The 26,421-nt window shown below is 38.2% G+C and overlaps 1 protein-coding gene across 2 annotated transcripts in view; it reads left to right on the top strand.

Annotated features, from left to right (window-relative positions):
• The window catches only part of LOC117400039 (zinc finger SWIM domain-containing protein 6), an 82,269-nt gene extending 57,923 nt beyond the window's left edge, over positions 1-24,346 (top strand). The window contains exons 5-14 of one of the 2 annotated variants that reach the window (XM_034904649.2): positions 4,019-4,198; positions 4,842-5,018; positions 5,260-5,391; positions 6,007-6,153; positions 7,719-7,979; positions 10,896-11,031; positions 18,560-18,717; positions 19,429-19,592; positions 20,401-20,482; positions 21,707-24,346. In XM_034904649.2, the coding sequence (XP_034760540.2) occupies positions 4,019-4,198; positions 4,842-5,018; positions 5,260-5,391; positions 6,007-6,153; positions 7,719-7,979; positions 10,896-11,031; positions 18,560-18,717; positions 19,429-19,592; positions 20,401-20,482; positions 21,707-22,569 (2,300 nt within the window). In that variant the 3' untranslated portion in view covers positions 22,570-24,346. Of the gene's footprint in view, positions 1-4,018; positions 4,199-4,841; positions 5,019-5,244; positions 5,392-6,006; positions 6,154-7,718; positions 7,980-10,895; positions 11,032-18,559; positions 18,718-19,428; positions 19,593-20,400; positions 20,483-21,706 lie in introns of both variants that reach the window. The other variant, XM_034904644.2, reaches the window with a different exon arrangement.
• Positions 24,347-26,421: the final 2,075 nt, after the last annotated feature.

Here is a 26,421-nt window from a genome sequence, read left to right as displayed (position 1 = left end):
GTCCGAATGAATATGAAACTTATGTAACAAGACAAGGAAGGGGGCCTGAATGGAGCTTTTATTTCTGGGGAATAACATCTCTTCCTTTCTCTGACCCAGACTGTATCTCACTTTACTGCTAAGTGAATGCTTAATCGATAAACTAGTAATCTGGTTATACATTTTCTATTGAATATATATATTTATAACACGGCTTGGTAAAATAACAACATCTAATTGTTTAAACAGCATCACATGACCGTGTGTGTGTGTGTGTGTGTGTGTATATGTATGTATGTGTATGTATATGCATATATATATATATATATATATATATATATATATATATATATATATATATATATATATATAATATAATCCTGTATAGCACGGCTTGCATATTATGCGCCGCTTCACACTGAATAAATCACTACACACCAGTACATTCTAAATTCCATGACAAACTGCCATTTTATTTATTAGTTTCAAAACCACAGCCAAAAATTAGTGACATTTGACCAATTTCTTTTAATATATTTGGGGATGAAACATCTGGTACAACACCAACTTTGAGTGAAGACAGAAGTCCATCTGAAAAAAGAAAAAAAAAATGGAAAATAAGTGCACCAGCAAGAGTAGACCCGTAACAGTAGATGAGGAACAGCTAAATGAAATAAAAGAAAACAAAGATTGAAAAAACACAAAAAAAACTACAGCATGGGCTGGTTAATGTACTTAAAGGAAAAAATATGGACATTCATTTTATGGAAATAAGTCCAAAAAATCTCAACAACTTTAAGGGAATTTTATGCCAGTGCAAGTAATTCAACTGGGTACCAGTATTCAGTCCCCAGTTTTATAATGCTGAGCTGGACTAAATGCATATTTTAACAGTAGAAGTTTTAACATCTCTGCTGACAGCGAGTTTAAAACCAGCAATAGAGTATTTCTGTCAGAACATCTCTGCTGACAGTGAGTTTAAAATCAGCAATAATGTATTCCTGTCAGTCAGGCAAACTCTTAGAAAAGCAGGTGAAAACAAGGCCAACCACCCCCCAAATTACCGGCCTGGATTTGAAGTGTCTGCAGGAAATGGAGGCACTGTCCCCTGACACCGCGGTCGGATTGGTGCGTAAAGTCTGGTTCGATCGTCAACTTAATCTGGCACGACTTGGACATGAGGGTGTCCGACAACTAACAAAAACATCTTCTGAGATCCAAAAGGATGAAAACCTACTGGAATAGGTGTACCTCACATATGAATATATTATAAAATATTATAACAGCAAGAGAACATTCAAAGAGGAGGTTAAATGTCTAAGAGACACAAATGGCAAAATCATAGATGAAGAAAAAAAAAATAGCAAATATATTAAATGATTATTTTTCACAGGTTTTTACAAAGGAGGACACGGACAACATGCCCCACATGTTGACCTGTTCCTATCCAATTTTAAATAACTTTAGCATAACAGAGGCAGAAGTGTTAAATGGACTAGGAGCTCTTAAAATAAACAAATCCCCTGGGCCAGATGAGATCCTCCCAATAGTACTCAAAGAAATGAAAGAAGTTATTTACAAACCGCTAACCAAGATCATGCAACAGTCTCTTGACACTGGGGTTGTACCGACAGACTGGAAAATAGCAAACGTAATACCGATCCACAAAAAGGGGGACAAAACCGAACCAGGTAACTACAGACCAATAAGCCTGACTTCTATTATATGTAAACTTATGGAAACTATAATAAGATCCAAAATGTAAAATTACCTATATGGTAACAATATCCTGGGAGACAGCCAGCATGGTTTTAGGAAAGGGAGATTGTGTCTAACTAACCTACTTGACTTTTTTGAGGATGCAACATTGAAAATGGATAACTGCAAAGCATACGACATGGTCTATTTAGATTTCCAGAAAGCTTTTGACAAAGTCCCGCATAGAAGATTAATTCTCAAACTGAACGCAGTAGGGATTCAAGGAAATGCATGCACATGGATTAGGGAGTGGTTAACAGGTAGAAAACAGAAAGTACTGATTAGAGGAGAAACTTCAAAATTGAGTGAGGTAACCAGTGGTGTACCACAGGGATCAGTCCTCTGCTATTCCTAATCTACATTAATGATTCTGGTATAGTAAGCAAACTCGTTAAATTTGCAGACGACACAAAAATAGGAGGAGTGGCAAACACTGTTGAAGCAGCAAAGGTCATTCAAAATGATCTAGACAGCATTCAGAATTGGACAGACACATGGCAAATGAAATTTAATAGAGAAAAGTGTAAAGTATTGCATGAGGGCAATAAAAATGTGCTTTATATATATCATATGGGAGATAGTGAAATTGAAGAAGGGAACTATGAAAAAGACCTAGGAGTTTATGTTGACTCAGAAATGTCTTCATCTAGACAATGTGGGGAAGCTATAAAAAAGGCTAACAAGATGCTCGGATATATTGTGAGAAGTGTTGAATTTAAATCAAGGGAAGTAATGTTAAAACTCTACAGTGCATTTGTAAGAACTCACCTACAATATTGTGTTCAGTTCTGGTCACCTCGTTACAAAAAGGATATTGCTGCTCTAGAAAGAGTGCAAAGAAGAGCAACCAGAATTATCCTGGGTTTAAAAGGCATGTCGTATGCAGACAGGCTAAAATAATTGAATCTATTAAGTCTTGAACAAAGAAGACTACGCGGCGATCTGATTCAAACATTCAAAATCCTAAAAGGTATAGACAATGTCAACCCAGGGGACTACTTTGACCTGAAAAAAGAAACAAGGACCAGGGGTCACAAATGGAGATTAGATAAAAGGGCATTCAGAACAGAAAATAGGAGGCACTTTTTTACACAGAGAATTGTGAGGGTCTGGAACCAACTCCCTAGTAATGTTGTTGAAGCTGACACCCTGGGATCCTTCAAGAAGCTGCTTGATGAGATTCTGGGATCAATAAGCTACTAACAACCAAACAAGCAAGATGGGCTGAATGGCCTCCTCTCGTTTGTAAACTTTCTTATGTTCTTCTTATGTTCTTATGAGTTCACAAACTCACCTCAAGATCCGGCTTCAGTTTCCATCGCAGCTGCTCCCCTTACTTCCTTAGTGTCATTTGAAACTCCGCCCATCATCACAGTTTGTGCTCAGTACCCTAGTTTCTAGTGAGGTGACACTTCTGATGAAATTCACATGTGCAATTTATTTTTAATAAGCGAACACTGAATTAAATTAAATTAAATTTGGGACTATATTACACTGCGGATGTATACACAATAAAAGTTTCTGGTTTTGTCTTAATTTAAATGTGTTAATTATTTTAATTATTTTTCTTCCCACAAATGACAGGTAGCCATGTTTATAAGCGGTATAAACCACTTCGGGCCATGCGGTTCCGATGATATATACAACTTCTGGGGTGGTTATATAACTTTTAGCATCAATTGAATCAACACCCATAAGTATAAATTTGCCCGCTATTGTACTTTTTAGAGATATGGTTAAATACACAGAGTTGCTAAATTTTGATGCAGGCACAGAATAAGCTCGGTGAAACACAATGGTGCAACAAAAAAAAAAGCCCATTAGGGGAGCTGTTGAAGCCTGTATGCGCAGACCACATGGTTAATTAACTAATAAAAACATTGAGCAGCTAAACAACACAGACCTGAATGGCTCCACTGCACATCCGCCCTATCAGCCACAGGGGTCACTGGTGCACGGTGAACCGTGGATTGCCCTGCCGACCTAAGCCTTCCCTACCCGGGCAGTGCTCTGCCAATTGTGCGCCGCCCCCTAGAAATCCCTGGTCACGGTCGGCAATGACACAGCCTGGACTCAAACCTGTGATCTTCAGGCTATAGGGCGCATCCTGCACTCCATGCGGAGCGCCTTTACTGGATGCGCTATTTGTCTTATTTGAAATAAAAAATGTTCTGAATACATTTTCATGTGTCCTACACTACCTGGGCTCCAGTCCTAGGAATGACCCTGGAATTTGGTTCATTCATTCTTCCATTTCTAACATGCCTCTCCCTTTACCTAGGTGCCCTGTGGATGTGTATAGTCTTAAATCCTCACTGCAAGCCGGAACAGAAGACGTGCTGGCTGAAGCAGCTGAAAAAGTGGAACAGTGTGGATGTTTGTCCCTGGGAAGATGGAAACCATGGAAATGAGCTGCCCAATTTAACCAATGCCTTGCCTCAGGGTGCAAATGCTAACCAAGGTGAGCTAAGTGTGGAAAATGAGTTATTTAATCAAGTCTCCGACACATTGTGCTAATGCAGCTTTTATTAGCCTTTGTTGCGTAAATGGATAGGTCTTAATAACCCTACATGATTCATAGAGCATGTAATATCATACATTAAACCGAAACTTTGTTGGAGTTTTTATCTGAAAGTAAATGACGAATAACCCAAAATCTTGCATTACATGGTTTGGAAAAATTGTGATCTGCTGTCATTGTTTTACTTAAACACATGTTATATTCATTTGTATATATATGTGTATATTTAGCTGTCAATTAAATTAAACTTTTTAAAACACAGGGACCACAAATCCATTATTTCATCTGTATACATGCATATGCAATAGTTTTCTTCTTGGGCAAACAAGCTGAATTTGTTGGGGCATTTCACACTATTCAGATAAGAAAAGAAAAAGGAGAAATGCACGCTGGAGTGTCAGTTTTGAAGCACTGGTTACTAAATAACTTAGGCTGATAGAAAATCCTCCATATTAAATGCTTTCTCTATCTATAAATAAAAGTGTCAACTAAAAATAGAAAAGAGGTGTTAGTTTAATTATCTAATTAAGCATTATTTATAAAAACAAACTTGAAGTGCCTCCTTATTTCTCCTCAACACCAGATTTAGCTAGCAGGCCTCACCGGACTGTTTTCACACGAGCCATCGAAGCGTGCGATCTCCATTGGCAGGACAGCCACTTGCAGCACATTATCAGCAGTGACCTCTACACCAACTACTGTTACCATGACAACACTGAAACTTCACTCTTTGACACTCGCGGTTGGCCCCTGTGGCACGGTAAGAAGCTAAACCGGAAAGACGTTTTGAATGACTTGCCTCTTTGTCCATGTTTACAATAACATTTAAAAAATGTGGGGGAGGGGGTACTGAACATTAAAGGGCTCTGCCAGTAGCTGATTCTGTTGAACGACTGGGGGTGAAAAAAAGTGTTTACAATTTTGCACAGAAATGTTCTTTGTTCAAAGCCAATGCTTCATGGTTTTCCTCTCATTCACTGTCACAGAACATGTCCCCACAGCTTGTGCGAGAGTGGATGCACTGAGATCTCACGGTTACCCCAGAGAAGCACTGAGGCTGGCAATCGGTATTGTCAACACCTTACGACGGCAACAGCAGAAACAGCTGGAGATGTTCCGAGGACACAAGAAAGGTAGACAGATAGCATTGAGAAAAGTGCACACGGGTGGATTTTTTTATGTTAATTTTATTCCACAGCTTCACATTGCAAAAATAAGTCATTTTATTGCTATTACGTAGCTTCCTATAAGTGTGTACACCTTTAACAAACTTTTTGGTATTACTAGATAGAGAACTAAGATTTGAAACTCTCTTTTAACTTAAGTAGCACTGATACATTTAAGTTACTGGAATTCTAGTTAATTCCAGTTAACTGTTGCATGAATGAATGCTCATAGACAGGTAGTTGTATAAATCGAAATCTATTATACACTTGAAAATTCACGTCAATGTTGGAATACAGAGGATACGCAATGGCTCTGAGTGGTTAACGCAAAAATATTCCCAAAGTGAGGTAAGACATAAACAGGAGCTCAAGCGTGGTGCTTACCCACGTAGGACCATTGTGCTGTCTGTCTGTACCACACATAGTTAAGTGTTTACTCATTGTGCTAGATTTAATGAAGTCTTTTTCGTTTTACTAATTACACATCGCCATTGCTGTGGGGAACTCTGAATTCAAAGCTTGGCAAAGACGCTTGGTGTTTTACTGTTTACTGACGAACAGTCCCCCTTTGTTTTATTTCAGAGCTTCTTCATAAAGGGATAACCTCAATCACCAATCTAGAGGGCTGGGTCGGCCACCCCCTGGATCCCATTGGCACTCTCTTTAGCACTCTGATGGAGACGTGCAGAGAGGATGAGGACTGCACTCCCGGCTTTTCTAACTTTACAGGTGATTTCCTGCAGTGCCAGGGTGTCAGTATTAGAATGTGGCAGTTCATTGAATGACAGTGGTTGATTTTGGGTTTCCCAGTTTTGACTAAGCAATAGGGACACAGGTTTAACACATTGGTGATGATGGGAAGGCACTGCTAGCTGTTCCCCCTCTGTCTTCCCAGCAGGCACCTCTGGACTGGGGGTTCAGGAGTTGTGCAGTAGGGGAAGGGGAATGAACAGAGGAAACTGAATTTCATCTTTTGATCTGCCTTGTGCATTTTTAATGCTTTTTAATTTTAATGTTTTTTGTTCTTATTTCTTATTCATGATGTTTGATTGAAGATATGACTATCACAATCTACTTACAGTTCTGCAATTACATATTATTACAGCCTTTAGGCTGTCCTGTGCCAATTGATACACAGAGCTGACACAGGCATCCTTTTACTTGTTGCTCCGCAGCACCCTTCTCACTCCGTCCCTAGTGATTCGCATTTTCCGCTGGGCTTTTCAGTTCATGGCTGTCCCTTTTTAATTCAATCTGCTTTTTGTTTTTTACTTGGCGCCCTGATTTGGAAGTGGTCTCTTCCATCTCTGTATTTCTTTCCATGGCAGTTGATCTGATTCTTTTCTGGATCTGGTTTATTGAATATTTCCTGTTCCAAACTCTTCTGTTGAAAATTGGTCAAAAGCATTTGGCTGCTTTTTTTTCAAAATGTGTTTCTGCTGTATTCCTACTTGCAGTTTTGCTTGTGTCTTCATCATATTGTTTGAAATGAAATGGGAAATGGTTGTGTGTCTTTCTGTGATGAAGGACTATACATTTTAAAGGGAAAAAAAAACTACTGTGACTCCAAGAAACAAAAGCTTATTGACCCAATACCACAGATAGCTACACATTACACGTTTTCCACACAGCTGTGGTGAGTGGCATTTGCACAATTGATTTTAAGTAAGGTCTTATTTGGCTTTCTGAATTAGGTAGAAAAGCAAACTTGGAAGCTTTAATATTTTATCACAGGAAATTAAATTCCTTATCAAGCTTCCATCCTCAACAAGATCGAGCAAAAAACAAGGTCTTTTAAGAAACTGGGCCTTTTTTAAAAAAAACCCCAAAAAACCAACAAAAAACACTAACAATAAAATAAACTGAATTAAGATAGATCCCCTTTTTAACTTTTAACTGTTTACTGCCATGGGTATGTTTCCTTACCAATTTAGTGTCTGTTTTGTCATTGTTAAATATGTTGCACATGCAAATAAATACAAATTGTATTACAGCATTAATTATTACATAATGCGCATCATAGTCAAACAACATACAGAAAGTGGTGTGCCTGGTTCACAATGAGATCCTTCAAAATGCATTCAAACATGATGGGACATTACATACTGTTGGTACATACTCTAGTTTTAGTTACCTTGATACATAGTGTGTAGTGGTTTACCTGACTAAATTTAGAAATTTCTGTTGCATGTACAGGTGATAACCATTAGACTGCAAACCACATACGTTCACCATACAAGTACCAACGGTATGTCATCATTGACTCTGCTTTGTATTGGTTGGTGGTGTTTCAGGTACCATGGGGCAGTCCAAGTCTCTGGACTACCAGCACTTCCCAATGCACCGGTTCCTCGAGGAGGGCGAGTCCTACCTGACGCTGGCAGTGGAGATCGCACTCATAGGCTTGGGGCAGCAGCGGATCATGCCCGATGGCCTGTATGCGCAGGAGAAGGTGTGTCGCAACGAAGAGCAGCTCATCGCCAAGCTGCAGGAAATCGACCTCGACGACACGCTGGTCAAGATTTTCCGAAAACAAGCCGTCTTCCTTTTAGAAGGTAACTCGGAAGCTGTTCGGTGTTTTTTTTTATTTTTATCATTAAAATGTTGGGAAGCCAGTCCTGCCCGGTCCCAAGTGACTTGGTTAATATCCATTTCACCAGGGGAATTATCTCCGTTTAGTCACCAGCAGACATCTGTCCACGTTCCCCTGACTCAACCATGCAGCTTGAAACCAGTCGCCATTGGGGGCGTAGCATTAAATAGGAGATGGAATGGAAAGAAACAGCCCCCCTTGTTCAGCATTGAGATGACTTGGTGGAAGCGCTCGAGCCCCCCTTCCTTGTTTGTATATCAAGCTTACAATGTTAAAAGCAAAAATGTGTGACAAAGGTGTAGGATGTGGTGGCAGAGTGCAGACTTACCTCCAGAAGAGTCAGCTGACACAGTGGCGAGTCTTTAGCGGATGTATAGACCAGGTGCAGCAGAGATGAGACCAGCACTACGCTTTCCCGCATTGCATTCCCAAAGTGTCTCATCCCGAGCCTGGAAGGGACCACCCACTGCAGGGTCAAAGAATAATCGAGTTCCCATGCTTATTCAATCCAGGGTCTCCCTCGAGCAAAGCCCGACAGTGCGTGGAACGCGGCAGTGGCTTTGTGATGTGGTCCACAGTCATAGCATGCTCCAGTTGAAAATAATTTAATTATAGAGAAGAAAGTCTGCACATATGGTTGATAGTAATTCTTTCAGCACTGTTAAGAGTAGAGCTGCAGTTTTATCTGGTTGAAATAAATGAATACATTTGTTCAAATAATAGTTCATCATTATTTGGATAATAGCCATAGACATTATTTAAAATTACAGATGACAGTTTTCACCTATCATAGCATTCATTAATTGAAAATGGAACATAGTTAACTTAAACACAGTTATTCAATACTAAACATTGGAAGATATTGGAACGTGATTTATACTTTTAAAATCTGGAACCACATGGACTTAATGAAACATTAGATCTAAATCAGTGTCTCCTAAAAATGTTAAATGCTTTAAAAATCAGATAATTAATCTTTGTATGCCAACTTGAATCTTCAGGTGGCAGGGGTTGAGAATCACATTCCAATGTCTTCCAATCTTTAGTGTGTGTGTGTGTCTATATACAGTGCCTTGCAAAAGTATTCAGACCCCTGACCAATTCTCTCATCTTACTGAATTACAAATGGTACATTGAAATTTCGTTCTGTTTGATATTTTATTTTAAAACACTGAAACTCAAAATCAATTGGGAAATATTTTTAAGAAAAATAAAAAACTGAAATATCTTGCTTGAATAAGTATTCAACTCCTGTGCTGTGGAAGCTCCCAGTTTACACTGATGAAAGAAATTTCCCTAACGAGGACACAATTACCTTACCATTGGCCTCCACCTGTGAACCATTAAAGTTGCTGTCACATTTTCTGGATAAAAACCCCACTGTTGAAGGATCATTGGTCAGGCTGTGAATCTGAAGGAAAATGAAGACCAAAGAACATTCTACAGAAGTTAGAGATAAAGTAATACAAATGCATAGATTAGGGAAAGGGTACCAAATAATATCCAAGTGTTTGGATATCCCAGTGAGCACAGTTGGATCAATAATCAGGAAGTGGAAGCTGCATCACACCACCCAGGCACTGCCAAGAAAAGGCCGTCCCTCAAAAGTCAGCGCTCAAGCAAGGAGACGACTTGTGAGAGAAGCCACAGAGAGGCCAACAGTCACTTTGAAGGAGCTACAGAGTTCAGTGGCTGGGAGTGGAGTAATGGTGCACCAGTCAACCATATCAAGAGCTCTGCATAACACTGGCCTGTATGGGAGGGTGGCAAGAAAGAAGCCGTTACTCAAAAAGTACCATCTGAAAGCACGTCTGGAGTTTGCCAGAAAGCATGAGAGTGACCCAGCCGCGATGTGGGAAAAGGTTTTGTGGTCATATGAGACCAAGATAGAGCTTTTTGGCCAAAACTCAAAGCGCTATGTGTGGCGCAAACCTAACACTGCCCATGCCTCAAGACACACCATCCCTACAGTGAAGCATGGTGGTGGCAGCATCATGCTGTGGGGATGCTTCTCGTCAGCAGGGACTGGGCATCTTGTTAAAATTGAGGGAAGACTGGATGGAGCAAAATACAGGGAAATACTGCAAGAGAACCTGCTTCAGTCTGCTAAAAAACTGAAGCTTGGGAGGAAATTCCCCTTTCAGCAGGACAATGATCCCAAGCACAAGGCCAAAGCAACTTTGGAGTGGCTCAAGAACAAAAAGGTGAATGTCCTACAGTGGCCCAGTCAAAGTCCTGATCTTAATCCCATTGAGAATCTGTGGCACTATTTGAAAATTGCGGTCCACAAGTGTCATCCAACCAACCTGAACAACCTGGAGCAAATCTGCAAAGAAGAATGGGCCAATATCACTCCGACACTGTCTGCAAAGCTGGTACATACTTACTTACCCCAAAAGACTTAAAGCTGTTATTGCAGCGAAAGGTGGCTCTACCAGATATTAATGTGTGGGGGTTGAATACTTATGCAAACAAGATATTTCAGTTTTTTATTTTTCTTAAAAATATTTCCCAACATAAAACCAATGTCACCTTACAATAATTGATTTTGAGTTTCAGTGTTTTAAAATAAAATATCAAACAGAACAAAATTTCAATGTATCATTTGTAATTCAGTAATATGAGAGAATTGGTCAGGGGTCTGAATACTTTTGCAAGGCACTGTATATGTGTATGTATGTATGATATAGATATATATATAGATATATATATATATATATATATATATATATATATATATATATATATATATATACACACACACATATATATATATATATATATATATATATATATATATATATATATGTATGTATGTATGTATATATGTATATGTGTGTGTATATATAAAATTTGATTTTCCTCATTTGTTTGACAGGTGGGCCATACAGTGGTCTTGGGGAGCTCATTTACAGAGAGAGCGTTCCAATGCACACCTTTGCCAAGTATCTCTTCACCTCTCTCCTACCTCATGATGCTGAATTGGCATACAAAATTGCACTGAGAGCAATGCGGTAAGTATTTACACTTCAAACATGAGGGGGAGGGGGTGCAGGGGAGGGGAGGGGGTGTTTTCCTGGCACAGCATGAGATTGATTGAAATTGAATCAAAAGCATTTTTTTTTTCTTAGGGAGAGTGAATGCAGCAGGGAGTTGGAATGAGTTATTTACATTTTAGTAGGAAAAATTCCTTTTGGCCTATCAAAGCAGGCACTTTTAATTTAGAAACGGGAATACTTTTCATCTGAAATTCTGGTTCAGGGGGACTATTTGGGGGCAATGTTTAATCACAAAGCAGCCTCTGCTGAAACCTCGCTAAATAATTCATTGGATTCGAAAATGAGATTTTAGAAAAATGTGTGAATAATAAATACGTAACATTGGATCTAATTCAGGGTCTACAAATCTGAGGCAATTTTTACATTTAATGCCGCTTTGTGTTCTGCAATTCATCACCATAGAAGCGGTGGTGAAACAAACAGATTGTAAAGATGTATTGCTGATATTAGATGTTTTAAAGCTCTATAGTGTCACCAGGGAGACTGCTGGCAACATTTGTTACAGGGGACATGTTTATTTTTGTTTTTCTTGGCAGTTTCTGTATGGCCATTTTCTTTTCTTTTTTTTTCTTTTTTATTACCTGCTAATGTCTACCCCCTCAGCCTCTTAAAATACTCACAGCGCATTTAACAAAAACAAAGTGACAGGCCGCTAGGTCTTTTTCATGTTCATAAAACCAAGTATTAAAAACTGTCAGTAATATATATATGTATATATACACACACACACACACACACACAGTGCTCCCTCGCTAGGGCAGCAGTGTGGAGTAGTGGTTAGGGCTCTGGACTCTTGACCGGAGGGTTGTGGGTTCAATCCCCAGTGGGGGACACTGCTGTTGTACCCTTGAGCAAGGTACTTTACCTAGATTGCTCCAGTAATAACCCAACTGTATAAATGGGTAATTGTATGTAAAAATAATGTGATATCTGTAAAATGTGAAATAATGTGATATGTTGTAACAATTGTAAGTCGCCCTGGATAAGGGCGTCTGCTAAGAAATAAATAATATAAGTCTGTCGGTTATAACGCGCCTCGGCTGTAACGCTCCTACAGCATGTCCCCGAATTCCTTATACTAGTGATTCATTTAATATTTCTACAGTAAATACAGTACCGGTGTTGTTCAAACTATAAACAACTTCTCAGTCTAACTTCTGTTTCTGTCTCTCCCTTTTGATACAGTATCTGAACTGAAGAAAAGCTGCACTGGCACTTTATAACACAGACATCTTATTCAGCATTCGTTTTATAACTAAATAAATATTAGGCCTGTTACGTGGTTATCTTTTTTAATGTATTTACTTTTTTGCTGCGAGAGGAGCTGCAGCTTTCTGTGGGAGACGAGTCGTTTCAGCTTCGCTTCAGCCCCGTTCCGGCAGCCAAACCCATTCCCTCTTCCCCTCTCCAGACCCGCTCTCCTCGCATTTGGTTTGATTGTCTGCCGCTTCGAACTGAACTCCCGACCGCCGTTTAGCCAAGCTATTTATAGTTTAAAAACTGCTAATTAAAATGATCCACGAGTGGGAATGTTCCCTTTTTTTTTTTTTTTTTTTTAAGTTACATGGTGCTTTATGCACGGTTAATTCACAGAAAGTTACATTTTTGCTTCACTATATGTGCATTATAGAGAGGGAGTTATTTTATTTTGTATTTTAGTCAGATGTGTGTTGTCCCATCCCCTCCCCCTTTTATAACGCTCTTCAGTTATAACGCTCATATTGTGTGTTCCCCCAGGCCCGCGTTATAGTGAGGGAGCTATGTATGTATGTATGTATGTGTGTGTGTGTGTGTATGTATGTATGTATGTATGTATGTATATGTATGTATGTATGTATGTATGTCTTTTTTTTATTTGTTTGTTTTTTGTGAGTACTTCTTAACAACATTTTCCCAGGAGCCAGTCCTGTCCCAGAGACTTTAATGTTAATGGCATTCTGATATTAGCAACTGCACGCCACTTAAAGACAACTTTATTACTAGTTGCCAGTGCTACAGAGCACACTTGCATGATTTATGCACATACTTCATGCAGCTTTTATAACACACTGACTTCACAACTGCGTATTTCTGTCAGACTGAGGCAGAATCGTGAATTTGAAACTGGCTACGAAGCTGCACTCAAAGTTGAGATGGATTTACAGCAGGAGGTGGTACATTGTAAAAAGCAGACAACGTTGGACAATTTCTTATTTTAAAAGCGTGTTCTTTCGAATTGATTGCAGGTACAACACATTTTTATGTTTGCTTTACTCATTGTAAGGACAGTTGCAGTACATTGTTGTGTAGTCCTATTTAAGCCTACTCCTTTTTTTGTGTTTGTTTGTTACACACGCGTGAAGTAAACAGTTCTATGTTTGGGTATTTCGTGTTTTTCATGTTCATTTTTAACATGTAACATTTAAAACACATCTATTTCAGTGCCATACAACTACAGTATATAAGAACATAAGAAAGTTTACAAACGAAAGGAGGCCATTCGGCCCATCTTGCTCGTTTTGGTTGTTAGTAGCTTATTGATCTCAGAATCTCATCAAGCAGCTTCTTAAAGGATCCCAGGGTGTCAGCTTCAAAAACAACATAATACTCCAATTCTGCCGTCACATAATTAGAATGGGCCAGAATATTGAATAAAATGGCATACTATTTAACAAAATAAAATAATAATAATACGTCATCCATTGTACAGTATCAGTGTAGATATTCTGTATTCACTATGTTTAAAAAGCAAACCAGAAACTTACACAAATCATTTTCAAAGAAGCACTGCTCAATTTCTACATGATATCTTGTGCTCCAGATTTGCGCTTCTATTCTGTATTTTGAGGGAAAAGTTACAAGAAATTATTTATTCAGCATTTTTTTTTTTTTTTTTGCAAAACTCCAAAATGATAATTTCAAAAGTATTCATACCCTGACAAGGAAAATGAAATTTAATAGCTAGTTGAGGCACCTTTTAGCAATAATAACCTCTTTTAAACGATTAGGATAATTGTCAATGAGCTTATGGCATGATTCTTTAGGGATTTTTGACCATTCTTCAACGCAAAACTGTTCCAGTTCATTCAAATTCTGAGGACTTCTCTTGTGCTCATCCGCCTTCAACTCATACCAAAGATTCTCAATCAAATTTAGATCGGAACTTTGACCAGGCCATTCCAGAACCTTGATTTTATTCTTCTTTAACCATTCTGAAGTAGATTTTGATGTGTGCTTTTAGATCGTTATTGTGTTGGAACCTCCAGTTGCGCTTTTAAAAAAAGTTTTGTAGCGGAGGGTTTCAGATGATTGACCAGTATCTTTTGGTATGCTATGGAATCCATTTTACCATGTGTTGGAACTAAATTTCCTGTGCCATTTGAGGAAAAACAGCCCCATAAAAGGATATTACCACCTCCATGCTTGACAGTAGGTATGGTGTTTTTTTTTTGTTTTTTTTACGCAACGACTATCAGCGTGACCAAATAGCTGGATTTTTGTTTCATCATTCCACAAAACCTTTGACCAGAACTCGTATCCATCATTCAAATGCCGTTTTGCAAACTTCAAGTGATTGTCGATTGACGTTTTCCTAAGAGTGGCTTTTTCCTTGGCCTGCGACCATTGAGACCTTCACCATGCAATACTCGACCTGTGGTTGAAATGGAAACCCCAGTCCCACTTGCAGCCAGTTCACTTTGAATATCTTTGGCAGTCAATCTTGGATTGATATTAACCTTCTTCTCAATTCTTCTACTTATTCTTTTTGATAATAGTAACAGTAGTTGAAATTGGGATACGCAAATGCTTGGAAATCTTGTATCCTTCTCCAGCTTTGACAATACATAATTTTCTGCCTAAGGTCTTCACTTTACTTTTTTTTCATATTGACTTATTGGTAATGACAGCACTCATCCTATGCCTAACCCTTTTATACTCTCTAAGAATGTTCACCTACAATCCAGCATTTTCTAGACTTTTCTAGAATTAGGTTCTGCATTATCAGATTGAAATTTCTAGCACCTTGTAGACAATACTATCATAGCATCAACGGGTATGAATACCATTGAATTAGCATTTTGGAGTTTTGCAAAAAGATTGCATAAATAAATCACTGCATAAATAAATCTATTTCTTGTAATTTTTTTTTTTTTTTTTCTCCCCTCAAAGATTTTTCCTAAAATTCTTTGAGAAATTTATAGAAATTAAATTCATTGGGGTATGTAAACCTTTGACTACAACTGTGTGTGTGTGTGGATGGATGGATGGATGGATGGACTGAAGAGGAGGGCTGTAGTGGAAAATAATTGCCCCCGAGGGAAGACTATTGTTACTGCAGGCTGAAGGCATTGCACCCTGGAGGTAACAATGGTCTTCCCAAGGGCCATTTAATATTCCACTATGAGCTGAGTCTGCAGAATATATTTAATATATGAATCAGTCAAGAAAATAAGCAAGGCAAGGTTGGGTAGTAAATACGACAGCATATGTAAATTAATTAAATAAATAACATAAATTAAATAAATAACAGAAAATGTTTTGAAGTTCATACCGCATAGTTCTCAAAGTCTTTTTGGCATACAGTTCTCTTTCTGGCTGTCTGCTGCATAATACAGTTTATATCCCCGGCGTCATTTGTTTACATTGTTGAGGTGAATTTGTTTGAATTTCAGAAAGTCAGGCGACATGTTAATCACCATTTTAGGGTTTGGAGCATCTTTTATAGTATGTTTTGTAATTCATTTTCTGTTAAGTCGCAGAATTGCCTTTCAGCAGTTTGTTCACATTCAGCCATTTTCCCTTGTTGTGAGGAGTGGAAATGAAGGGCGTTCCTTTGAAAAGAGGCGGGACTGACAGTGAACCAATGACATGTCAGAGGGAGACTATTGCCCGGTGGTGTAAGGATGTTAGGGCAATAGTTCAATCAATTTTTTCTCCTATGATGAGATGTCAACCAATCACAGGCCATAATTTCCAAGTACTGATTTTATATATATATATATATATATATATATATATATATATATATATATATATATATATAGGGGTTGTAGGGAGATATGCAAATAAAGCATTACAAGAGCCAATCAAATTGCGTGGAAGTTGTCTAACGGCTTCTAAAAGCATTCACAGCATTTCAAAAGTCAAAATACAGTAGCTGCATACATGTTTCACCCTATTTGGGGCTCATCAGTACAGCGCAACTGTATTTTGACTTCAGAAAGGCTCAGGAGAGTCAGAAAAAACAAGTAGCCTTTTTTTTATATATATATATATATATATATATATATATATATATATATATATATATATATATATATATATCACCTTTATAATGCTGTAGTCAGGAGCCATAGTTAATAGACTGTTAAGAGAAAGGGGGAGCACTGTATGTATGTATGTGTGTGTGTGTTTGTGTCTATTTTTTTCTAAAACCCAACACTGATACTCTTAACCAACTTTTTATTTTTCTAGTACAGTAACCTTGGGCTTTTAGATCTAGATCTAAAATTTAGATCTAACTAAACTTCTTTCACAGTGTATGATTTTACACACATGTTTAACTTAAACTGGTAATTGGGCAGAAAATATGAGACTGGTAGAGGGAAGTTGAAGAGGGATAATATATATTGAAAATATGGAAAAGGTAGAGGGAGGCTGAAGAGGGATAATATATATTGCAGTTTAGATCCATAAAGATAATTTTAGGTTCCTAAAATAATAAGAATCTGTGACCTGCATATTTTAATTGTTGAGCAGCCTGAGGCATTGTATCAAATGGCACTATAAAAAGCACTTCCTTTCTAATAATGCATCTGTTAAATTCAGTGACCAACACTTTGCAGCAGGAGACTCGCAGTTCAAATGCACAACTAGCTTTGTTGCTCTTGTATGCACTTCCTACAGTGCACATTACATTTCAACTAAAAAGATGCATTGAGAGTCTCTCCTGGTGTTCTGCATTCCTGCTGAAAAGTGTATCTAAAGTGAATCCAAAAAACGAGTTATTCTGATGTCATACCCTCCTCGTAGTCCCAGGTGACTGACAGTTTGCCTTTTTTCTCCTTTGTGCAGAATCTACTGTTTTGAGTTGTGATTTTGCCTGGCCAGTTATTATTATTTGTTTATTTAGCAGACGCCTTTATCCAAGACTTACAGAGACTAGGGTGTGTGAACTATGCATCAGCTGCAGAGTCACTTACAAATACGTCTCACCCGAAAGACGGAGCACAAGGAGGTGAAGTGACTTGCTCAGGATCACACAATGAGTCAGTGGCTGAGGTGGGATTTGAACCGGGGACCTCCTGGTTCCAAGCCCATTTCTTTAACCACTGGACCACACAGTTGTTTGTTGAATGGTACAAATGGAGTGTATTTGTGATATACACAGGGGTTCCAGTGCTCAGGCTTGCAGGGATTACACTGAAACAGGAAGCATCCTGTTATATCTGGGGGAAAAAAACAAAAACTTTATCTGGGGGAAAAAATAGGTGGGGGGGATTTTTCTTAATACTTATTTATTCTTGCATTTCATAAACCTATTAAAACAAAAACTGGAATTTATAGTTCTCTGGTTTGATATAAAAAGACAGCAGACTCTTACATAGTGTGTAACAAGCATGAAACACCATGCGAGTAAAAGGGAGCAATGTTATCAGTTACCTTCGCTTTGCCTGTTAGACAGTGTCAGAGCCACAGCCCCTGCTGAACTGTAGTCCACATAACGTTTGCCTCGGCCGTTCCGCTGGATTGCTCAAAGGACACATTTGGCTGTAAACTAGTGAATTGTCACATCACGCTGTAATAGAAAGGCAGGCAGAATGACCCACTAGGTTAAAGCTGATGGCAAATGTTCAAGGGCATTGTGGTAAAAAAAAAACAACAAAAAAAAGAACTAACGTTTTAAACCTGGTGAGTGATCAGTTCTGTGTTTCTGGTATTATTTATGGCTATGCTTCATAGTGCTGGATGGGCAAAAAAGTTTTTTTTTTTGTGTGCAATGTTTTGAATTCTCATTCTAAATACAATATTGACATAAAACGAAGGGCGTTGATTTTAAAAGTGTAGGTCTTGGTCTGAAGTAAATTAAAATAAGGACTCTGGGAAAGGTTTACAAACTTAAGTACATTCTACATGATTATTCTGTGAAAATGGTGTGTATATATTTTATAACATTTTCTAGGGCAGCTACACAGAGTTCTCAGGTCCTGCAAATGTTATTAGCCACTAAAGTATTTGTGAATTAAAGCATGACGTTGTTAAGCTGATTTCATTAGCAGTTTTGAAAACCTCCCCCTTTGTGTTTCTGATATTTAGCTGTTTGATGTGACAGCTCTCCTGCCAGCAGTGTGACTGAACTCAGAGACTCTGCTTGCTTTGCTGCTGAGTTTTTAGTACAGCCGGGTGGCATGGGATCAATGAAACAACAGATTGGTTTAATTATACATTTCATTGGGTTTTAGTAAGTGAATAAAGTTGGCATATTACATTTTCTCCTTCGCAGGTTACCAGTATTGGAATCTACAGCTCAAATGGGAGACATGTCCCGGCCTCACCACATTGCATCTGTCGTTCCAAACCGGTATCCCCGCTGGTTCACCCTGAGCCACATTGAGTCTCAGCAGTGTGAGCTGGCATCGACCATGCTAACAGCAGCCAAAGGTGAGCGCTGTCAGGATGTTCTCATTGACCAAAGACTAAGCATGCAAGAGCTGACCATGGGAATGTACGGAAATCATAAAACCAATCAAATGTGTAACAAAACTCACAACCGTAAGGAATTAGTATGTTCTCTATTGCTCATGTTAAAGTGAAAACATCAAAGAAACAACAGAAATATAGTGCTCAGCATTAACCAAGTAGCTGCATGCATAGCAATGGGCATTATTACCTGTTTATAACTTTAGAGCTGAAGTATTTGTGACCACTATGACATTTTTAAAGTACTCCTAAAACTAATTATATTGTTATGAAGTTAATTAATAACCCCAGAGCATGACAAAGCAATGAGTATTTATTTCATGTCATATTTGTAATGCACTAAATCAGTGTGAAATATGGAACCGCAGTAAATACACATGCTTCTAAACGTCCAAAAATGACATGGGTGATCTGTTTCTTTGATTAAATGGAATTGCTGCAATCAGAGCTTATGTCTCAGGGTATTATTTATACAAGAAAGTATGGATAAGCCTGCAAAGGATATGTGCATTAGATTTGTGTTTTAATAAGCTATTATTATTATTTAATATTATTGTTATTGGTATAGTTTATTGTTATGAATAGTAATAATAGTATAGATTTTTTTTATAGAAATATGATGATCATTTCATAGAAAGAATTCTCATTTTTGTTTTGTGTAACTGCCTGCAGGTGATGGTCGGAGGCTAGAAACAGTGTTAGAATCCATCCAGAAAAATATCCACTCCTCATCACACATCTTCAAACTCGCCCAGGACGCATTTAAAATCGCAACTCTCATGGACAGTTTACCAGATATCACCCTGCTGAAAGTATCTCTGGAGCTGGGTCTTCAGGTAACCCTCCCTGTTTCTGTTCATAGTCTGAAAAATAGCACTGGGACACTGGACAGACTGGAACTGGCAAGAAACACACAGCTGTTCAAACTAAGAAACCACGACAGCTTTTGAAGTCTACTAAGGAGATGTGTGTTGTTGAAATTAGCTTATTTTTTGCTATGCAGGGGGTCTCTCTTTCAGTGAAAGGGTTATTCTCTGTTCTGTTCGTGGGGTTGGCGGTGGAAATAAAACGGGAATTTCTCACCGCTCCTTCCCTGCTGTATTCTGGGCTTCAGGCCTCCCTGGCACAAGCACGTCCAACAGGGATCGCTGTGGGGCTCCACATGAGTCCGATAAATATTCAACACTGTTTCTGAAGCGCTTGATCAATAAATAATCATTTATTTACAGTGCCATTCATGACACATATCAAAAGAGTGAACACTGAGTATAGCTGGATGATTACAAATAGCATATTCTGAAGAAGCTGCATATACTGTAGCCCCAGACATCATTACCTTGTTTTCAGTGTACAGCAGTTTCAAATGCTGCTTGATGGGTGGGTTATTCCTTCCCTTTGAAAAAAGCTCTTGCATGCATATATACCCTGGAACACTTTTCTCCATGTTTAAGTATCAACTACAAAGGAAGAACTGCAAAAATTGGTACACTTGAGCTTGAAGGACCCTAGTGTAAGGAAAGAAGACCATTGGTTCTATTTCTTTGTGTAATAATTTTGAAGTGTAATCAACAAAAAAAAAGGTGGGGGGGGACTAGCCACCAGCACGTCTGCATGTTAATAATGTCATTGTTTTGTTTCTCCCAGGTAATGAGAATGACGTTGTCAACGTTAAACTGGCGACGTCGAGAGATGGTGAGGTGGTTAGTAACTTGTGCCACAGAAGTAGGTAAGTGGGTCATTCTTTAAACAGAAATCTTAGCCCACTGAGGTGCAACATCTAGTTTCCTGGGGTGTTAGGTTAAAAAAAGCATCAAGGCTGCTGTATATTATGGGGTCATCTGGACCATAGCAAACACATGCTTGCAATGAAAATGCTTTTACAACAGAGCAAGTGTGTTAGGAAATGACTAGCATGTTTTATTATTGAATCTCCAAAATCAAATATTGGTTGAATAATTTGCTTAGCAATGCAAACTTGTCTAAACTGTACAATTAACATATACACTCACCGCTCGTTATATCGCCCCTCGCTATACTGCGGATTCGGATATGTCGCGGTCCTGGAGTTGGCACCCCATTTTTTACAGTCTTAACTGCGCATGCCTTAGCTGCAATATACATAGGCAAATTCATTTTGAATTACTGTTTGTTTTATTTCGTACTGCACATCACAAACAAAAATATACAAAACAATCAAACAAAACATTAATATCATACTTTTGTCATATACACACACACACTGCACAATAACACAAAGCAAATTCAATATCTACTTGCTGAAGTGGTTTTTATTTTAGCCAACGAGGTGTTCACTCGTGGCAGCAATGCACTAGCAAAAGTCACAGGGCAGTGATGTCGGCTCCCTAGCAACAGGCCTCCTATGTTGGGAATGGAGTCTTTCAATACAGTGGGTTAGTGCATTTGAGAAAGGAGAGTAAAACTCATCAACTTATTTGGAGACTTAAGTTGATGAGAAGCAATTACCGTCCACAGTACGAATTAAAACACTTCACCCTGAACCCATTTACCTTAGCTGCTAGTTCATTCACATTGAATACTGCTCTAAAAGAGGTGGTTTGCATGTTTGCTTTCAGAATACCTTGGTTGTGATAACATCACATTTTCCATTGCAAACATTTGGTGGAGGCTTAAGGTCTTGTGTATCTCTCCCCACTCTGACCTCTGAATATACTATGAAAACATTTTATGGTAGTGCTATAAAGACAGTATAATAGATTGAGTTTCTGTAATAATACAGATAATACATATGCAACTAGCTACAATGCTTTCTTCAGTTGTGAGCACCAAAATAAAATCAGTTTATTTTTTTTACATCATTTTCCTTTTATCAGCATTATCCCAGTTTTGACATATATACATTTTACATAGGGTTGCATGTTGTGATGCAGCTTTGTTATTGAACCTCTCTCTCTTTTGTTCTGTCTCGCAGGGGTTTATGCATTAGACAGCATTATGCAGAGCTGGTTCACGCTTTTCACTCCCACGGAGGCCACCAGTATTGTTGCCACGACAGTGATGTCCAACAGCACCATCGTGCGGCTGCACCTTGACTGCCACCAGCAGGAGAACCTAGCGAGCAGCGCGCGAACCCTGGCCCTGCAGTGTGCAATGAAGGACCCCCAGAACTGTGCGCTGTCCGCTCTCACCCTGTGTGAGAAGGACCACATCGCCTTCGAGACGGCCTACCAGATAGTGTTGGATGCTGCCACCACGGGCATGAGCTACACCCAGCTCTTCACGATTGCGCGATACATGGAGCACCGCGGCTACCCCATGCGGGCTTACAAGCTGGCCACTTTGGCCATGACTCATCTCAACCTGAGCTACAATCAGGACACGCACCCTGCCATTAACGATGTGCTGTGGGCCTGCGCGCTGAGCCACTCCCTTGGCAAAAATGAACTCGCAGCCATCATCCCCCTGGTGGTCAAAAGTGTCAAGTGCGCCACCGTGTTGTCGGACATTTTGCGGCGGTGCACGCTGACCACGCCAGGCATGGTGGCACTTCATGGGCGTAGGAACTCTGGGAAGTTAATGTCACTGGACAAAGCCCCACTAAGACAGTTGCTAGATGCCACGATTGGGGCTTACATTAACACCACGCACTCTCGGCTCACACACATCAGCCCCCGGCACTATAGCGAATTTATTGAGTTCCTTAGCAAGGCCAGAGAGACCTTCTTAATGGCTCACGACGGACACATTCAGTTCACACAGTTTATTGACAACCTAAAACAGATTTACAAAGGCAAAAAGAAACTGATGATGTTGGTCCGGGAGAGATTCGGTTGACGGAGTTCACGTCTCGTTCTTTTTACTTGAGCCTGCCTTTGTACCCTTTTTAACTTAAATATGAAAAAAAAAAAAAAAAAAAATTAACAGAGCCACACCGGTATTATATGTGTAAAAAACTGTTTAGTTTGCAAAAAAAAGAAAATTGTCATGTTGTGAAAGTTTGTGTGTTTTCTTTTATTTGTATGAGAGAGAGAGAGAAAGAGGTTAAAGAGAAACGTTTTGGTTTACACTGAGTATATGTTGTCAAGTGGCAAAAGCCCACATAGCTCTCCTGTTCTTTCTGTATACATTCACAGCCTCAAAGATGAAAAATATGGCTTTAAACCAAACGAAACACCTCCATCCTAAGTGACAAGTACCTCGTATGGATTCAGCTTTACTCCTTCGTAATTCACCCTTGCATTTCAGTGTATTTAAAGAGCAAGAAAAGAATACAGGTAAATAAATGAATAAATAAACAAATACATAAAGACATAAATAAATTAAACAAAACAAGAAAAAGATCTAATCAAATCCAAGGCTGACCATGTGGCTTTGCAGTGCTGTTCATCCAGAAGCATGGCACACAGTGCTTGTGCATGTGGAAACTTAGCGACTGTCAACATACATTCTCAGGGATTTCTCGAAAAAAAAAAAAAAAATTACATAAAAAAAAAAAAGAATGAAAGCATTTATTGTACTGTATATATTATAGTATATGTCTGAATATTGAAAAACAAAAAGTATACGTTAACTAATTTATAAAGAATATTCTATGTAATGCAAAATACTTGAAGCTGCAGTAGCTTGGTTTTAAACAAAACATATCAGAAGGACTCAAGTGCGCCTTGCTTCAGGGTTGGCTCAGGTGGTTAATTTATATGCTGGGCATCTATGCAGAGCCACCTATTCAATTGCATGATTGGACTGGTATCTATTTAAAACAAATAAAACAATATATATATATACATGCTTGTGATGGGCAACACAGATAAGATGGACAACAAATATAAAGCCAGAGCAGCAAGCCTTAGCATTAAGAATACAGTAGGGCAGAATTAGGCTTTGTGCCTATTAGCCTAGAAATATTGAATTGGAAAAACAAACAAACAAAAAAATCTTTTAACAAAAGTAAAATAAATAATTTGGCCTGACCGCATTAACGTCTTTTCCGCAGTGATCTGAGTCTCTAAGCTCCATTTGTGCACAACAACATTTACATATATATTCTGCTGATATCTTGACTGTGCAGGACAGAAAGTTGCTGTGTAGGTCTGACTGTTCTATCTTTTTTTTTCTTTTTTTAAGTTTTTCATTTTCTCTAGAATTCCACAAACAAGAACAGCCTTCCTATCTTGCCTTGTCTTAATGCTTTAAAATAACCAAACTGGAGATCTAACTACCAAACTTGTTCATTAAATGAAAGCCAACCAACTTTGGTTCCAACCTAGTGTCTTTTAATTTAGCTGAATGGTTCTGTATCTTGTGCTTTATAAAGCAGTTTTATTATGTTTTTTGTGCAAAAAGTTGTCTAGTGTCTCTTGTTCCCTTCATTAGAGAACTTGCTTGAGGTATGTTTGTAGTTTTTTTGTTTAGGAAAAATCATGCTCTCCATTTTATTTATTATAATAGGTAAGATTGTACTTCATCACCCGTGTAAACATGCTCATGAAGTTGAAATTAAGATTTGATACACTGATATCAATTTATTTATGTAACTAAATCACTGTTTTATAAACTTGTTAATGATTCAACAATTTTTTTGTTTCAATTAAAATTAGTTTTTTGAAAGGTATCATCGTTTCTTAGTGTTTGTTCGTGTTAAATAAAGCTTCACTTGTAACACATGCTGCTGCCAGAAGGCATCATGGGATATGTCCTTTCTGTGCTTTAGCTGTATCTAACAAATAGGCCAAACAACCTCTTCTAATGTGGATTTTCTTTTTCTTCATGTTGAATGCTGACTGAATTTAACTTCGATATGTTTTTGACATGGGGCATGTCTGTCTAAGTGACCTTGGGGGCAAAACCATTTTGTTTTGTTGTTTTCTTGTGTCTTTGCATAGACCTTTCAGTGATAATGAGCCCTTTTCTGTGCATCGTTCTTCAAATTAAACAAAATGAACCCTAATAAGAAACCCTAAACTCATGAGCTAATTTCAAGATTGTTTTTTTTAAATGCTTTTTTATAAATAAAATTAAGTTTGATATTCACAGAACTGTTCAATACATTTGTAAAAGTAGCCAACTAAGAAGACAAACTGTCTTTTGAAATAACTCATTGGAATAACTGACATTTGAAATAACTCGTGCAAATAGGAACCATTAGCCCAAAGCGTACATGGATTATATACATTGACCTTTTTTTAACCTTGCTAAGCACAGAACGCATTGGCTTAGACTTCTGTGTACTTTTAGTTTGTTACAGTTTTACCCCAGAATTTTTGATTGATTTCTGTTTGAAACTGTGCTGACCTTTCATTGAAGTGGAACTTCTTCCTCTATTGCCTAATTGCATAAATAAAAACAAGCTTGTCAGATACAAAAAAAGACATTTAGACATGCTAGGAAACATCTGTATACATCTTCTAAAAACAAATTCATCCATGACTCTGCATCATAGCTGCTGCCATCAACAGTGAAGTTCATCAATTATTTTAATAGACTAATCAACGCACTTTCAAGGCCTGAAAGCAGAGAATAATTATTTGTCATCCTGTCCTTTACATTTTAAATTAAGATGAGATGTCTTTGGGCTGTACAATATGCATAATAAACCACATTCTTCCACTGGAGTATAAAGATGCCATTATGGATGACTTCCTGGCTACTATGTCAAAAGTCAATAATAAATGTAGACTGTACTAGATGGCCCCCATGTTTCAAAATGAGGCAATGTACTTGATATGAGGCAATGTACTTGGCTTTAAATAGCATTTGCAACCAACTTTGACAATTGTAAGGAGCTGCTCCAGTTCTAGTTGTCTGCTATGTAAATATGTCCACAATAGTCCACAATATAAACACGTAATAATACATTATCAAGTTAGTTTTACCAATTAGTAACAGGAATGTACAGTATCTGAACAATAAAACAAACCCGTTCACACAGGTAACCTTTACCTACTTCTCAATGTCACCCGGCCATGCCTCAGGAAATTCTTGTTTGCTGTATATCCCTTGATCAGTTCAAGCTAGGTTTGCATAATTGGTACCAGAAATTATTTTGAACCTGAACTCTGTTTTTCTGGCAATTACAGACTAAACTGGGTTTGAATTCAGCAATACAGGATGGCCACCTACTGTAACACACCTCTCATAGTTGAATAGAATGTCCCTACCCATATTCCATCTTGGAGTGTTGCTGGTAGCTATGCTCTATAATTTTCACCAGTAGGTGTCTGTCTGGAATTTTGCTGAATTGCTTAAAATGACTAAATCAGACAGAAATCTTTCATTGTAATGGATAAAAAAAAATACCTTGCAGCATTATTTGAACCAGCCTTCAGTTTATTTGGCTAGATATTAAAATTGCTGCTTTTCTGTTTTTTTTTTTTACACTTTTTTTCTTCCTATTAAAAGGAGTGAGAAAATGGATTGGATTATGTTTGGCTGGTGTAGAAACATACTGTGCCTTGTGAATTCTGTTTTTCATTTCCTTATAACCTCAGAACGGTGTTAGTAAAAGGGTTGGGATACCAGATGACTTTCAGTATTCACTTTGCTCCGAAAGATGATCAATTTGTGAAGCATACTGCTTTATTTTTTAATTCCTTTTCCCAAATTCTGTATGTTCCAGGAGCACATTAAGATGTTAATTGTAACCACATATTCAGCAGTACTTTCAGTCTTCTACTAACATTCTGCAGC

The sequence above is a fragment of the Acipenser ruthenus genome, chromosome 2, assembly GCF_902713425.1.
Source record: "Acipenser ruthenus chromosome 2, fAciRut3.2 maternal haplotype, whole genome shotgun sequence".
Lineage (NCBI taxonomy): Eukaryota > Metazoa > Chordata > Actinopteri > Acipenseriformes > Acipenseridae > Acipenser > Acipenser ruthenus.
The sequence above is the reverse complement of the archived record's forward strand: the minus strand, read 5'-3'. Positions and strand labels throughout refer to the sequence as shown.